This window comes from Dama dama, chromosome 23 (assembly GCF_033118175.1).
Source record: "Dama dama isolate Ldn47 chromosome 23, ASM3311817v1, whole genome shotgun sequence".
NCBI classification, from domain to species: domain Eukaryota; kingdom Metazoa; phylum Chordata; class Mammalia; order Artiodactyla; family Cervidae; genus Dama; species Dama dama.
In genome coordinates this window covers 30,374,573-30,391,639 of record NC_083703.1, presented here as the reverse complement: position 1 = coordinate 30,391,639, position 17,067 = coordinate 30,374,573, and the positions used below count along the sequence as shown (strand labels likewise).

General features: G+C 39.5%; 1 protein-coding gene across 2 annotated transcripts in view; it reads left to right on the top strand.

The window, feature by feature from the left end:
• Nucleotides 1-13,712, top strand: part of DCLRE1C (DNA cross-link repair 1C) — a 34,286-nt gene extending 20,574 nt beyond the window's left edge. For both annotated transcript variants that reach the window (XM_061126272.1, XM_061126273.1), the window contains 6 exons: nucleotides 1,000-1,101; nucleotides 4,018-4,154; nucleotides 5,032-5,086; nucleotides 8,705-8,793; nucleotides 9,308-9,402; nucleotides 11,936-13,712. In XM_061126272.1, coding sequence (XP_060982255.1) covers nucleotides 1,000-1,101; nucleotides 4,018-4,154; nucleotides 5,032-5,086; nucleotides 8,705-8,793; nucleotides 9,308-9,402; nucleotides 11,936-12,912 — 1,455 coding nt within the window. In that variant the 3' untranslated portion in view covers nucleotides 12,913-13,712. The remainder of the gene's footprint in view (nucleotides 1-999; nucleotides 1,102-4,017; nucleotides 4,155-5,031; nucleotides 5,087-8,704; nucleotides 8,794-9,307; nucleotides 9,403-11,935) is intronic.
• The last annotated feature ends 3,355 nt before the right edge of the window (nucleotides 13,713-17,067 follow it).

Here is a 17,067-nt window from a genome sequence, read left to right as displayed (position 1 = left end):
GCATCTGCCAGAGTCCTCCTTTCACCCAATAAAGAAGAGTGTGGAAAGGGAGGATCTGGGTCTCTGCTTCCTCTTCCTGCTGGCCACCCCTCCTGCCAGCTGCCAGTATACAGCATGTTGTGTGTGTTTTTGTGAGCAAGTGAGTCCTTTTATAAACATTTTATTTGTTTATTCACTTATTGGTCATGCCTCACTGCTTGCAGACTCTTATTTCCCTGACCAGGAATCGAACCTGGGCCCTGGCAGTGAAAGCACCAAGTCCTACCCACTAAACCTACTAGGGAATTCCACGTGCAAGTGACTCTTTTTAAAATTATTATTAAATTATGTATTTAGTTAATTTTTGGTTTAACTGGTTCTTCATTGCTGCACTCAGGATTTCTCTTTTGCAGTAAGTAGGGTTACCCTTCTTTGCAGTGTGTGGGCTTCTTATTGCGGTGCCTTCTCTTGTTGCAGAGCACAGGCTTTAGGCGGGCTCAGTAGTTGAAGCCCTCGGGCTCGGTAGCTGTGGCACACAGACTTAGCTGGTCTGCTGGATGTGAGATCTTCCTGGATCAGGGATCAAACCCCTTTCCCCTGCATTGGCAGACAGATTCTTATCCACTGTACCACCAGGGAAGTCCAGCAAGTGATTCTTCATTGTTTTGTCTGCTATGTACACTGCAATAAACCCAATATTTAGAATAAAGCATGATGTAGAACAGATATACAAGAAATATGAATTGAATGACTTGATGGACAGATCCAGTGAAATCCACCAGCCAAGTCACCACACTTTTCACTGCCTCCCACAATGAGCAGTAACGCTGATTGCAGGGCATGGGATCTCAATGTCCTGGCAGGTACTAACAGGCATTGAAAGTTGAAAACTAGGCTTTAAGGAAGAAGAAAGAGTTATTTTCTAACTGGATGATTTACCCCTGCCCAATTTACCCTTTAATACTTTATTTACAGGAAATACAATTCCAATAACATACTTATTTGTGCTGTTTTCCTCAGGTTCACGTGGATAAACTAGACATGTTTCGAAACATGCCTGACATTCTCCATCATCTGACAACAGACCGTGACACCCAGATCCATGCGTGTCGACATCCAAAGGTACGCAGCGAACTCTTTTTCTTACTGTTTGTATGATTCACAGAAACCAGAATTTTAGGTTTAGAAGGAACCTCAGAAATCCCATTTTCTAGGCTCTTCAATTTCCCAATGTGAAAAGTGAGGCTGAGATCCCAGTGTTAGATCAGGGTCATGCAGCGGTACATACTATATTCCATTATCATAAACCTAGTTAGTAAACAGACAGATACTTGTAATTTCTAATGAAATATGTTTATACAATTGATATATGTTTATTTGTAATGAATTATGTAACGAACGATTTATTTGTAAGGAAAGTAGTAACATTAGAGCTTATAATTTAAAATTTAACAAAACGTAATCACCATCCATTGTGGTTTACTTTTGAAACTCATGACACATGCACATTTATAAACTTTATTTTTTTCTCATTTGAGGTAAATACCTAAATATAACTTTGCTTTGAATTTTTAAAAAAAATTCTTTGGCCACACCACGCGGTATGTAGGATTTTAGTTCCCTGACCTGGGATCAAACCCACGCCCCCTGCATTGGAAGTGTGGTGTCTTAATCACTGAAGCATCAGGGAACTCCCTTAAATTTTGAAGTAGTTATGTGTATTGGTGATCCAGTTTCAAATGAATATTTTTAGTTTCTTTGAAACTCACTGGTAATTGGTTTTCTGATGGCACCATAGAACTTCCTTCTCTTATTAACTGTCAGGGATTCAATTTTGAATTGGGCTTTAACATTTCCATTTTAATTTATATTGTCATTCGGTGTAACTTAACTACTAATTAGTGACTGTCAAATGCAGGGGTTCATGTGATCATAATTCTTCTCTAAATTTTTAATCTTGGCATTTAAATGCTGAGTAATTTTTATTTTAGTAAATAGTACATTTATGCATTTGGATAATCTCTGTAGTAGTAATACTATGTAACTCCATCAGCCAAAATCCTAAAGTTTCTTTGCCCTAAAGTAAAGCAAAATTTTAAAAAATTCTTATTCATACCATGGAGTATTCTATTTCAAACTACCACAGGAGAAATACGAGCTAAGAAACTCTTTTGATGACTGTTCAGCTGCATATTATAACTTACATCATGAATTTACTTCATCATTTTGTTTGTGTATGTATACACACAGACACACACCACGCAGTTATTTAATGGATGGATAAAAATAATGTCGATACAAAGTAGAAACTGTTTTGTCCTTTTTCTGTGGGACTTGTAGTCTTTCCCCCAACAACACCCCATAAATGTCTTAATTGGCAGATTTCTTTTTGCTTGGTGTAGAGAATGGCAACCCACTCCAGTATTCTTGTCTGGAAAATTTCATGGTTGGAGGAGCCTGGCGAGCTACAGACCATGGGACTGTAAAGAGTCAGACATGACTGAGCACCTGAGTGCTACACTTTGTATAGTTGACGTACAATATTATATGTTACAGGTGTACAATATTGTGATTCACAGTTTTTAAAGGTCGTACTCCATTTATAGTTATTATAAAATATTGGCTCTATTTCCCCATGCTGTACAATACGTCCTTGTAGCTCATTTTATATCTAGTAGTTTATACCTCTTAATCCTCTACTCCTATCTGCCCCTTCCCCTTCCCTCTCCCCACTGTTAACACTAGTTTGTTCTCTGTATGTGTGAGCTGCTTCTTTTTTGTTAAATTCATTAGTTCGCTGTATTTTTTAGAGTCTACAAATAAGTGATATCATATAGTATTTGTCTTTCTGTCTGACTTATTTCACTTAACATAATACCCTAAAAGTCCATGCACATTCTTGCAAATGGCAAAATTTCATTCTTTTCTTATGGCACATTATCAGCATTAGTTGAGCTGATAATGCTCTTGTTTTGTATTTTTTTTCTTTTCTAACTTTTTATTTTGTATTGGGGTATAACCAATTAACAGCATTGTGATAGTTTCAGGTGAACTGTGAAGGGACTCAGCCATATACATGTATCCATTCTCCCCCAAACTTCCCTCTCATAGCTCATGGTGTATATATGTACCACATCTTGTTGCTTCCACATGTTGGCAATTATAAGTAATGCTGCTGTGAACATTGGGGTGCATATATCTTTTCAAATTAGTGTTCTTGGTTTTTTTTTTTTTTTTCCGGATGTATACCCTGGAGTGGAATCACTGGGTCACGTGAACACCTCGTCCTCTTCACCTGGATTCCACTGTGTGTTACCACCACCATGTCTTTTTCCTGGCAGCCTCATCTCTCTCTTATGTGTGTGTGTAACCAGCACGCCACCCCCCCAACCCATCTGAGTCATAACACTTCACCCTAAACAAGGACATTCTCCTATATGACCACGGTACAATTCTCACACTCAGCAAATTCAGCATCGATAGAACACTGTTGGATGCGATGTCCTCCATATTCAAATATCCAGTTGTCCCAATCGTGTCCTTTATGGCTTGTGGAGGGAGAAGCAAGGCTGTCCAGGATTTAAAATTATGTATATTTATTTATTTGGGTGCGCAGATCTTAGCATAGTGTATGACCTCTTAGTTACGGCATGTAGGAGCCAGTTCCCTGACCAGGTATGGAACCTGGGCCCCCTGCATCGGGAGTGTAGAGTCTTGGCCACTAGACCACAAGAGAAGTCCCCAGGATTTTATTTAGAATCATGTGTTGCATTCACTCAGATCTCCTTAGTTTCTTTTGATGTAGATCAAGTAAGTCTCCAGTCTTTTGCTTTTCTTTCATTACATCGACATTTTTGAAGAGTCCAGGGCCAGTTATTTTGTGGAATGTTCCTCACTTTGGACTTACCTGTTTCCTCATGTCTGTCTGTCTATTATCTATGTCTGAAAATTCATCTATGTTTGTTTTTGAGACCCTACCTACAAACACATTTGTTGAAAATGTTAAACTGTTTTTCTGTATTTTAAAAATGTTTTTAGGCAGAGGAATATTTTCAGTGGAATAAGTTACCATGTGGCATTACTTCCAAAAATAGAATTCCACTCCACACAATCAGCATTAAGCCATCTACCATGTGGTTTGGAGAAAGGACCAGAAAAACCAACATCATTGTGAGGTAAGCAAGCAGTGTCTTTGGAGAGAAACGTTGTTCAGTCATCAAGTCATTTCTGACTCTCTGCGACTCCATGGCCTGCAGCACACCAGACTTCCCTGTCCTTCACCATCTCCCAAAGCTTGCTCAAACTCACGTCCATTGAGTTGATGGTGCCATCCAACCATCTCATCCTCTGTTGCTCCCTTCTCCTCCTGCCTTCAATCTTTCCTAGCCTCAATGTCTCTTTCAGTGAGTTGCCTCTTCGTATCAGGTGACCAAAGGATTGGAGCTTCAGCTTCAGCATGAGTTCTTCCAATGAATATTCAGGACTGATCTCCTTTAGGATTGACTGGTTTGAACTCCTTGCAGTCCAGGTGACTCTCAAGAGTCTTCTCCAGCACCACAATTTGAAGGCATCAATTAAATCAATGGTTTAAATGCAGTCTAGTCTAAGCCCAAGAAGAGGATACATTACAATTGTGGAAAATAACCTCTGAAATTTACACTCTATTTGAACTACAGAAATGCTGCTTCCAAACCTATCTATTGGCCAGTATCTCCCAGAGTCTACCTGCGTTAGACAGACAAGAGGGTTAGAGTTGGGGTGTCTTGCTTGGCGGGGAGTCATGAATGGATGTTGTAGGAAGTAGAAGCCCTTGGTGGAGTAGGGGAGCCCCACACTGATCATTATGTTTTAGCAAATTTCCTTAATGCTTGCTATTCAGAATGTCGATAAAAATTTACATTTCTGGAAAGGGTCCCCCCTTTCCAGAAGAAAGGAAGAAATTACTGATGGTAGGATGATTTCACACTGCAGTAGCCTACATGAAAGGACTTGAAGTTTAGAACTTAGTTTTGATTAAGTGACCTTTAATTTTGTGTTTGCATCTCCCACTAGGACTGGAGAGAGTTCCTACAGAGCCTGCTTTTCTTTTCATTCCTCCTACAGCGAGGTAAGAGGATCCCATAGGCTCAGAACCTTGGCAGCCTTCGTGGCTTCTGGGGGCATCTCTTTTTCTACTGCTCAAGGTGGGTTGTGGCTTTTCCTAAAGAAATGCGGGGAAGACATCTCAGTGGATGAGGTATGTCACTTAAGTCTAAAGGAAATTGCTGATCACCACCATTTTCATCCTAAACATTGAAGAAAACGTACGATTAAGGTTTTCTCTCCGCCTCGCTTTCTAAATTTATTTGAAATTCCCCACTTCAGTTCTGTTTACTTGTCATAAAAGAATGGTAAATCTTACACAGCACATGGGACTATATTCACTGTCTGGTGATGACCTACAATGGAAAAGAATCTGAAGTGAACACAATACTGTAAATCAGCTATAGTTTAATAATTAAAATTTAAAGGCTAACAGACAAAAAAAGTGTCCCTAATGAAATCATAGTTAAGGTAAAATACTCCATTATACAACACAAGGAATACAGTCAGTACTGTATAAGTGGAGTATAACCTTTTAAAATATGAATCACTACATTGTATACCTGTGACATATAATACTATACATAAACTATACTTCAATTAAAAAATTGAAAAAAATCTTAAATCTTCTTTGAAGGAGTACTTCAATAAAAAGAAAGACTGAAAAAAGATCTGAAATCTTATTTGAAGGAGCACTGCAGATAAAACCTCATGATAGACTGCCTTGTACTGGCCAGATTCTTGGCCCCTCCTGGATTTTGATTGTACTGAAAAGCCATTTAAAAAATAGTCCTCAATATTCGCAAGTGTGGAAGAACAAAGCTGATTGAGGTATACACTCTGTCCTTAGTAAGGATCAGTATAGTAGAATTACTCAGTTGAAGAGGACTTTAATATGGTTATGTGAGGATACTTTTTATATATGATATTGACCTACTAGGATGGGGCCCCGACATACGTAATTTATTTGCAAAATTCTCAAGCATTTCCAAAGTAAATGCTAGCATCTTACAAGTGCAGGGGTTCAGTAATTTCATATATTGGAGAAAAAGCTGGCTTTTTATGACACTTTGTCATGTATGATTTTAGTTTTGCCATTTCTGCACTTAATGCATTTCCCTGATAATGGTTGTTTTTTGTATTGGAGGTACACAGATACAGCTCTGCAGCAGTGAGCTGTGGGCATGGTAATGATTTGAACAGCTCCAGGGAATGGCATTCTTTTAAAAAAAAATTATTGAAGTATAGTTAGCTTACAATGTTGTATTAGTTTTTAATAGTTTCTAATTAGTTTCTAATGGATAGCAAAGTGATTCAGTTATTTGTATGTATGTGTGTTTGTGACACACACATATATAATACAAACACACACACATACATTCATTTCAGATTCTTCTCCCTTATAGGTTATTACAAAATACTGGATATAGTTCTCTGTGCTATGCAGCAAGTCCTTGTTTATCTATTTTATACATAATAGTGTGTATCTGTTGATCCCAAATTCCTAATTTATACTTCTGCCACCCCCTTTCCCCTTTGGTAATCACAGGTTTGTTTTCTATGTCCTTTCCACCCCCCACCCCCCCCAAGTATTATTGATTCTCATCATTCGTGGATTCCTCATCACAAACCCGCCCGCTCACTGACACTTGTCTGAACCCTTACATCAGTGCGCATGGTGCTCAGTGGTCCTTTGCACACACGTACACCCGGGAAGCAAAGGATTGGACTCGCCTGACGCACATATTCCCGACTCAGGTTGCACATGGTGGCCTCCTGCCTTCGTGTCTCAGCTCACAGACTGTAAACACGTGTCCTTTTCACTGTTTACTGCTGCATTTTCCTCATTTTTGTGCTTTTGGGGTGATTTTGTTGTTTGAAAGAGCCCCCGGGTGTAATGCTGAAGTGCTGTCAAGTGTTCCTAAGCGCAAGGAGGCTGCAGTGTGCCTTATGGAGGAGGCACCTGTTTGATTTTTGTTCATTTGTGAGTTACAGAGCCCCTGGCCTTGAGTTCACTGTCCATGGACCAACAATATATATTATGTAAGATGTCTTTAAAGAGAAGCTCACATAAAGCAAGATTGTGTATTTGATTGGTTGACAAGGTGCTATGACTAGAGGCTCACAAGAACCCTGTAGTTACTCGACCAGGAACAGCGGTCCACTGTTTGCAGTGACTTTATGGACAAGCAGGAGAGTGCATTGGGTGTCTGTCTCCCTGGACCGTTTCTGACCTTCCTTGCTTCATGCTTAATCCCTTCAAAAGCCTCAGATTTCTACCAGCCTCAACTTTGGATTGATTATACAAATCATATAGGTTGTGGACAGGTAACAATGGTTTTTCATTGCATGCCTGCTCTGAAAGTGCAAATGAAATTGTTTATGAAAAGTAGCCGAAGAATGGATCTTTGTCTTTCCCCTAGGTTTAATTAAGGTTCCTGTTTTGTTTTAATCCAGAGTTATTAATAATTGCTGTTCCCTACCTCTTGTGGTGCTTTACTTGAAAGAGTTGGGTGCTAATACTTACTTTGTGCCTCAGTCTCCCCATGTGCAGAAAGAAAGAAAAATCTTTGTGTTGTCATGACCAACTCCTAATAGTTTTATTGAATATTTAACCATGTGCTAGGTACCAGGCTTGGAGATGGAAATGGCAACCCACTCCAGTATTCTTGCCTGGAGAATCCTGTGGACAGAGGGGCCTGGTGGGCTGCTGTCCATGGGGTCGCACAGAGTCGGATACGACTGAAGCGGCTTAGCATGCATGCATGCATTGGAGAAGGAAATGGCAACCCACTCCAGTGTTCTTGCCTGGAGAATCCTGTGGACAGAGGAGCCTGGTGGGCTGCCATCTATGGGGTCGCATAGAGTTGGACACGACTGAAGTGACTTAGCAGCAGCAGCAGCAGGTACCAGGCTAAGCACTTCACACATATTATGTCATTTATACACTTAGATGAAGAATCGAAGAGACATGAGGTAACTTGAGATCACAAGCTCACCAAGATCTAGTAAGTGACAAAGCAGAAGCCTGTCTGGGTTGCTAAGATGTTTTGAGGAATGGTGAAAGTTCTTGTTTAGCATTCCGAGCTTTGCAGAGGGTATTCATGAATGACATGTTTGCATGTCACTGTCCTTGTTTAGAATAAATCCTGAGAACAAATCAGGCAATCTCAAAGATGTAGTTCCTCTTGGTGTATTGCTAACAATTACACATCAGAGGAAAGGAATGCAGTTTGAAGACCTTGTTTCCTTTTGCATATTAAATACTCAGCTAAATTCCAACTTCCTGGAAGGAGAGATATTTACTATGTGTGAGTGACCTAATGGGTCACTATGGGTAAGGAAACTAATGTCGTATGAAGGACAGAATCTCTGAATCCCAGTCATCAGTGAGTCTCACACCTTACTGGCGACCAGAATCACTGCTTCCCAGGCCCCACTGCAGCTCAGTGTTAGGGATCTTTGGGGATAGGGCCTGCACCTTGTGCATCTCTTCTTGAAAGGTCCTGGACACTCCTCATGTGAAGCCAATGTTGGGAGCCACAGTCTTGAGAGATTTCAGCTTCTCCTCGCTTTGCTCTTCTTTAACACCCAGGGTTTTCATGGGAGAGATAACTGATGCATTTTGTTTTCCTTCTTCCAGATTAAAGATTTCTTGAGCTACATCTGTCCTGTGAATGTCTATCCAAATGTCATCCCATTAGGCACAACTATGGATAAAGTTAAAGAAATGTGAGTGGCCACTACTTGTGGCATTTATGTTGTTGAATGGGATGGACCTAGAGAATAGTTTTGGGCTGAAAGTGGGAGCAAGGATGTGAAACAGGCTGGTTAGGAGCACATAGGCTTTCTTCAAGCAAGTGTGTTCTACATAATCCTAAAGGCTTCTGGGAATCTGGCAGAAGGAAGCCGTTGTGACACTGAAATTCCCTGAATGCCAGAAGGTGTTCCTCTATTAGTTTACTAGTTATTAGGCTAGGGACCTGCTTTTCTGCAGTGCAAAAACAAAGAGAAAAGTTTTGCTCTCCCCAGTCCTACAATTAGATGGAGGTCTACTAGGTTGTTTAAATGCTTGTATTTACCACTTTGTTACAGGAAAGTAATTTCTGATTATTAAACATTGCTTTTCTGCTTTTAATAGTAGTGGTATGGCTTTCCCCCCATAGTCAGGTTTTCATAACCTCTATAACACTTATATTCCAGCAGCTTTTCCAACAGGAAAAATAAAATACTCTTATTATTTCAGCTTAAAGCCTTTATGCCGATCTTCCCAAAGTACTGAGCCCAAGTATAAACCACTTGGAAAACTGAAGAGAGCTAGAACAATCCACCTAGACTCAGGTAGGAAGAATGACCCTGGCGTCATGGATATGGGTTTCCCTGAAAGGCTGTTTTTCAGGGTGTTGTGGTCTGGGGAAAGCTGTTTTTGTGATGTCTTCTGAAGTATAAAAATTTAAATGTTGATGAAGCCCAATTTATCAAATTCCATTTATAGTTTTTGCTTTTGGTGTCATATCTAAGAAAAACTATTGCTTAATCCAAGATCCTGAGGATTTACTATATTTTATCATTTCCGGGTCAATTTTGACTTTTCCTTATTATAGGTTTTATTTTCTCACCTTTCTACACATCTGTTGGATGCCATGGTATATTTGATCTTTGTCATTGTACACTTAGGTTATTTTGAACTTTTTAGTTTTATAAATATTGTTATGAACATTATCTGTTAAGTCTATTTCACAGCTCTTATTATTATTATAGGATTAAATTGAATTGTAGAAATTAGTATTTGATACATATTGCCAAATTGATTATACCTGTTTACACAGAGATCAGTAGTACATGATGGTTGGAAAGTAGCTGTGAATTATGACATTCATCCTTTTTTATTGGCTTTAGGTGTCTTATCAGTTTGTGTAAATGTTTTAAGCATTTCAACACTTAAAATTTCTTATGTTTTGTTATATGCCTTCCCATTTTCAGAGAGAGAAATTTCAAATTTTTATAGTCATAGCATAGAATGTCAAAATAAACTTCCAATAGCATAGAAATTTTACTTTTTTTCAGACACATACAGGTGAGTTAATGTGAAAATGTTCTGACAGATTATTTTTACAGTTGAAACATACCATGATACTGATATAGTCACTGATTCAGAAGAACATGAAGCTGCCCAGCATTAGAAGTGATACAAACACATTCCACAGAAAGGTAACTTTGGCACATTGTGAAGGAGCTATAACAAATGTATTAATCCCTGGCTTAAAATGAAGCCATCACTTGGACATTAGGATGACTACAGATACAGCAGCTAGACATCTTAAGTCACCGTAAGTCCTTTAGAAGATGAGTAGAAGATAAACAGTTGCTTGTTTGAACAATTATCAGTTGTAACAGAACCCTGGACTTTAAGGGCTGGGTTTCCTCCCTCAACCCGCGTGTCTAGTTTCTTGACCCTTGCGTTGTCACACACCTTCTCCAGGCCTGTCTCCTCAGTGGTAAGACAGGAAGCTCGATGATGGTTCCTATGCTACCACCCCCCGACCCCGTTAAAGCAGCTTTAAGCAGTGTACTTTTAAGCTACACCCTGTCATTGGGAAAATAGTTAACTTATAATTACCTGCTTCTTAAGACCAGGTTCATCACTAGAATAGGTGAGCTACCCTATCCAGTAAGCAGTCTCATGAGCATTCCATTTCATTCTTCAAGCTTAGGTACTATTAGAGGGCAGGAAAATATTTGTTCCCCCTTCCCTAATTCCATGCCATGTCATTTTAACTCATGTAACATTCATTCTCTATGTAATACTTCCTCATTTTCAGGATGTAAGTGGACAGGGCTCACTTCAGGCCAGTGCAGCATGCTTGAGACAGTAAAATGACACCAGATGTGGCTTATTCAGTATTTTGGTTAAAGTTGATCTGTTCCCCCCGCCCCCTCCACGTCTCTCGTGGCCTTGTGCACTTGGCACAGGCTGCATAGCAATGAGCAGACACTGGGTGACTACTCACGGTTCTGGGGGCTGCTAGGATGGCACGATCAAGGTGCTGGCAGGTCTGGGTCTTGGTGGGGGCCCACTTCCTGGCTTGTACCACCTTCTCACTGTGCACACACAGTGTCCTTCCTTTGTGCATGGGTCTGGAGAAGGTGAGAAATCTGCTTCCTTTCCTCACAGACACTCTAATCCCATCGCATGTGTTCCTCCCCTTCCCCACCATGAGCTAATTATCTTCTAAAGGTCCCACCTCCAAATACCATCACAGAGTTAGAAATTAAGAATTTTGAAAGGATACAGACATTTAGCCTGTAACATGCATGAAGTATTAACAGATATCAAAAAATGCTCATAGGAGGAAAACTTTAGAAAAAAATTGTCTTTTTATTAAATCAGCCAATGCATTGAACATCTACTGGCTGAGCACAAAGAGTTTGCAAATGTCTCTCCTAGTATAGATGGTTTCAAAGCCGAACTGATGTAGAGAATCAACTGTAGAACTTAAAAAATAATTATTCAGTCCTACTTTCAGGGACTCAGTAGGTCTGAAATGAAATGTAGAAAGCTATTTTATTTAAAAAGCTCTCCAGATAAGAACCACTGATTAAGACTCTCTAATCAGAGGGGAGCGCAGATCTCTAGTCTCAACTCACTGCCTGGCTTTATGACAAGCTGAAGGCTGGTAGTCAGGTCAGATTGTTCAGAACATCCCAAGAATAAGCGACCTTTTAACTTCTGGAAGAAGAGTGAATTCCCATTATTTGCAATTCTATGAATTGAAAAATGCAGCTAAGTGCTGCAAAGTGGATTTTTAATTAAAAGCATGAATTGGTTCCTTCTGCATTGTCACCTACACACCTTGTTCTGTTTGTCTCACAGAGGAGGAAGATGACGATGGTCTCTTTGATGATCTTCTGCCAGCACCTTTAAGGCACAAGGTTCCAAGCCAGCAGACTCTTCACCCTGAGGTATTTCCCACACCTGCTATATCTCAAAACCAGCCTGAAAAATGGAGAGAAAGCACAGGATGCTTCAAAGCAGAGAGTATGCCAACGTTCCTTTGGGCAAACTTTATAGATTGTGAGGAGTCCAACAGTGAAAGTGAAGAATCAGAAATTCCAGGATCAGCTCAAGGAGACATAGGTCCTGTCCTCCAGCCCCAGCAGAGGGCCGATGGGGAAGTACCGCAGTGGGAAGTGTTCTTTAAAAGAGACGCTGAAGGCACAGACAACTGTTCGGAAAACCTCCCATCTTCCACAGAGGCGGGGGGCTCCCAGTCCCCGAAGCTTTTCAGTGATTCTGATGGGGAGTCAACGCACATTTCTTCCCAGGCCTCCTCTCAGTCAACACACATATCGGAACAAGGAAGTCAAGGTTGGGACAGCCAATCGGACACTGTTCTGTTATCTTCCCAGGACAGAAACAGTGGGGATGTTACCTCCTTGAACAAAGGGGTCTATAGGCCAGGAATCAAAGAGAATATTCCTGCCCCTCAGCCAGAACAAAATGTACTTTGCCTAAAGGACACTTACTCGGATTTCAAAAGCAGAGATCAAGATGTAAATATAGTTCCTAGTGCTGGAGAAACCACCACTCTAAGCAGTGGGAAACAGATGCTTCAGGAGAAAAGGCCATTGACTCTTAGCAGCAGTGCGGATTCACAAAGCTCCTCTGATTTTGAAATTCCTTGCACTCCAGAAGCTGAGCTTCCTAAACAAGAACACTTACAGTATTTATATGAGAAGTTGGCAACAGGGGAGAGTATAGTGGTTGAAAAAAGAAAAGGCTCATTTCATTCTAGAGCAACCACTAAAAAATCTATTCTAACAGATACCAGTCAAAATTATAATAGATAAAAATGGAATACTTAGAAATGATCCTATTACCTAAAAGGTGGCAGTAAAGAGGAAATGGATGACCGAAAAATAGAACAGAAAACATGACACAGGAGAACTGAATCCAAACATATCAATTGTTTCCCAGTCACTAAGTTGTGTGTGACTCTCTGCGACCCAGTGGCCTGCACCACCCTATGCTTCCCTGTCCTTCACTACCTCCCAGAGTTTGCTCAAACTCATGTCCAAAACATATCAATAATTACAAGGGAATAGGGGGAAAAAGGTAAACCAACTATATACTGCCTATAGGAAACTGACTTCAAAAGACTTGGGTAGGTGTACCAGTGAAAGAATGGAAAACTTTACCCTGTAAACATTACTTCAAGATGCAGTGTCTATACCCTAATGTTCAAAGGTCCAGGTTACTGAGACAGAATTGAATCCTAAATGAGTAAGTGCCTAACAATGTTTAAATACACAAAGCAAAAACAAAGAAGACAAACTAATGCACGATTACAACTATAAGAGAATAAGTTTAGAAAAATAAGCAAGGATATGGAAGAACTGAATGGCACCCTCAACCAACTGGATTTAACTGATGAAAGGACACTTCACAGCAGAATACAAGCTTTTCAAGTTCACACAGGACGACGTTCACCGATGGGTCATAAACACACTTCAAACTTAAATAAGCTTGAATCTATTACTGTAAACTGATGGCTACAGAAGAAAGCCAGCCCTTTACCTACCTCAGGTGTTTCATCATCTTTAAGAATGTTGGGGGAAGACAGTGGTAAAATTAAAACCTAAAGAAAATACTTAAAAGGCATTCGACCTCTTTAAAATTCACCAGTAGGTTATGTTTTTGCATGGTTATGTATGTGCATTTAATATACTTATTCACAAGTGTTTATGATATTCATAAACATTTTGGTTTGCTGATATTTTGTATTAAGAAAGCAAAAGCAGAGCTTTCACTTAAGTGGAGTCTCTAAAAACCAATTTGCAGATCAATGAAACTAAAATGCATTATCACCATGCTGCATTGTAGAAAAACCAAAAATAAGTACTGAATCCACAAGACTAATTAAAATTATACAACAGAATCCACGGAAGAGGAGAATAAACTGGGTGTTTAGGGGAACCAATACCAAGTGGACCTAGGAAGCTAGCCCTCTCACTTGTCCAGAAGGGAATTTTCCATTCCCAAGTGTTGGGAGAAGGATAAATTAGCCTGTGTCTATTTACATGGGAGGAAAACTGGACAGTGACTTTTAAGTTTCAGCTAAGAAACTGGCACCAGAGAGGGGTAACCCAACGTGATGAGGCTCAGGGCTGATAGCTGGGCGCCTGGTGCTACTCCTTTCTGTTCTTTGAGGAATATGTTGAATCATAATTTACAGCAAGTGTCTCTGTCCTAAATTACTCAACAATTAGTTTATTAATATGTACATCAACAGAGACTGGGCTGAGCATCATAATATAGCTGCCGGCGAAGGAGCTGAAGAATGCAGAGGTTTAAGGGGACACGGAACCTTTTTTCTAGCTCAGGTGCTACCCTGAGCTTTTGATGAAATACACTCTACAGACTCAGTGTGACTGGGGAAGAATTATATATTATTCTATTTTGCACAGCTCCCCTATGAGTACCATTACCTACATTCAACGTGAATGTAAAGTCACTAGAGACAATCAGTAGCAACTACATGTTCAACTCTCATAACTACAACTGGCCTATTACAAGAACCCAGAGACTTCATTTTTAATTTTTAGCTCTAAAAATTAATTATACTTCATTATCCTAAGTCACATAATCCAATGTAACTATTGTATACATTTGTACATATTCACTGACCCTTAAGATGTCATCTTAACAGTAGAGCTTATGATCCAAGGTGGGTGTTCAAGACATGCCTGTCAACATTCTTCTGAATATATCTGCAGTATTATCACCATCAATTTAATATTCCATATGGCCGTATTTTTATTGTTTTATATGTGATTCTAGCATAATAAATGCTAGCTGAATGTATTTAATGACCAAGAGTACTAGAACAGACTTTGATCAAAAACCCTGCAGTGATCACCAAATGTTTTACAGTACAGAATAGTTACAGCTAATACTGATATATGGCGCTTCCTCTGCAACAAGGCTTAATTCTTTCACACACTCTTTACTCCTCGAAAGCACCCTTTGAGGTAGGCACACTTACCATCTGCATTCACAAAGGAGGAGGCTGAGGCAGAGGGGTTAGTTTATTAGTAAGATGTGAAGCCAGAACTCAAACAAGGCACTCAGGGCACCCAGGCCATGCTCTTAACCACTGGGCACTGAAGCCTCTCAAGAAGAGCATAAAAGTGGGTAGGATTCATTACACTGGCTATTTGAGTTTTACTTCAAGAACTGTGATGTATAAAATAAGTGAAAAAAGTTTCAAAATGCCAAGCTTTATTATCACAAAAGAAACCCATGGCTAGCCACATTTCCTTAGAGAGGAATCCAGGACTTCGCAGTTTGTTTAACAGTAGAAACTGATTTAAAAAAAAAAAACACGTCTGCCTGAAGTTGGTCAAATATGTTAAAAGCAGTCAAGTGTAGTTTCCGATTGTGGGGATGTTAACGTTAACCGCGGCAGTCTGAGCCCATGTCTTCAGTGTGTTTAGGGAAGGCAGCACCGGCGTCCTCGACTCATGAGAAGCACAGGACATGCACAGGGCCTGAGACTTGCTCAAAGGTTATCAGCTCTAATTCTAAAAGGCCTCTGCACTTCCAGGCAGTACTTAGCAAAACTGCTTAAGTACCTGGTGACTAATAATGCTCAAAAAATTTAAGCATCCATCTAACTTATGCTAAGTACAAAATGGTACTTTAATATTCAAATGCATGAGCCATGACAATAATAAAACTTTCTTAAAAGTAATATTTAAAAGAATGGTATAAACCTTTGGTTAATCTCAGTAACAGGTAGTCAGGAGTACATCAATAATTTTCTGCCCCTTTAGCTTTACTGAAAATGACAGTAAAATATTCAGAAATAAAGCTAAGGTGTAATAAAAGAAAACCAAATGCTAAACTAAACTTATTTTGCTAAGAGAAACTGCTTAACTATAAGTAAGTGCAATCTAGATTTTGTGCATATGTGGGGAAAAAACCCTGAGCTTACCAACTGTGTATTCCAGAATCCTTTTCTGTAGATACTGAAAACAGTGTTATCAATACAACTTGACAGTGGATTAATTTACAGCATTAACTTGATCTAAATATTGTAAACTTGATCTAAATATTACCCTTGCATATCTGTTTGATATTGAGAGAACAAATTCTGACAACTTAGGAAACAAGAAGCTAAATGTTGACTTAAAATAGTTAAAGCTCCTAACAGCTTCATTTAGTTTCTATTATTTTACTGCTTAAGTTCAGCTATTTTAATGACTCACGGTTAATGTGGGTATTTAAAATGTCAAAAGCTCATTACATTTCTATAAGGACATTTCTATAAGGACCAAATGCAAGTTTACCGAAAACAGTCATTTTTCCCTTTGTTCTCCAGCTTTACATTTCTTTAACACAGAGTAGACAAGATCAAATAACTAGATAGTAAAACACTGACCAATGTTACAATTACATCTTGAACCTGTGAGAATTATAATTCAAAGTAAGTCAGGCCCCTGGGAGCAGCTGTAAATTTGTGACTTTTTTTTTTTTAAAACCACTGACACCTTGTGACTATTTTTTATCAAGAACAACAAGAAATGGCACTAAAAAATATTTTTCTCCTTGACGCCTCCAAATTTTGGTAAGCAGATACTCTGAGGCTCCAAACATGTAAACAATTCACCCTGTACTATGAAAAAGAAAAGTCCTGTGACAAGCAATATTAACAAAGTGCAGCTTCTTCCAAGAAGAGAAGTTAAGGACTAAGATGTGAAGTGCTGCATTCTTGAAGTCAGTTCAGTTTTACCCAAGGGTTCTGTGGGTCATTAAAGCCTCAGGCAGTGAGCTCCGGCAGGACCTAATTAGGAATACCAAAAGCCAGACTTAGCTGTTACATTCACTGTCATGTTGGACACCATGATTAGACGTTCCAGGATCTGAGGGAGATGAAAATAGTTTTTTTCCCAACTTAGGTTTCACGATGTAGGAAAAAACAAAACAACCCCCACCCCCACGCC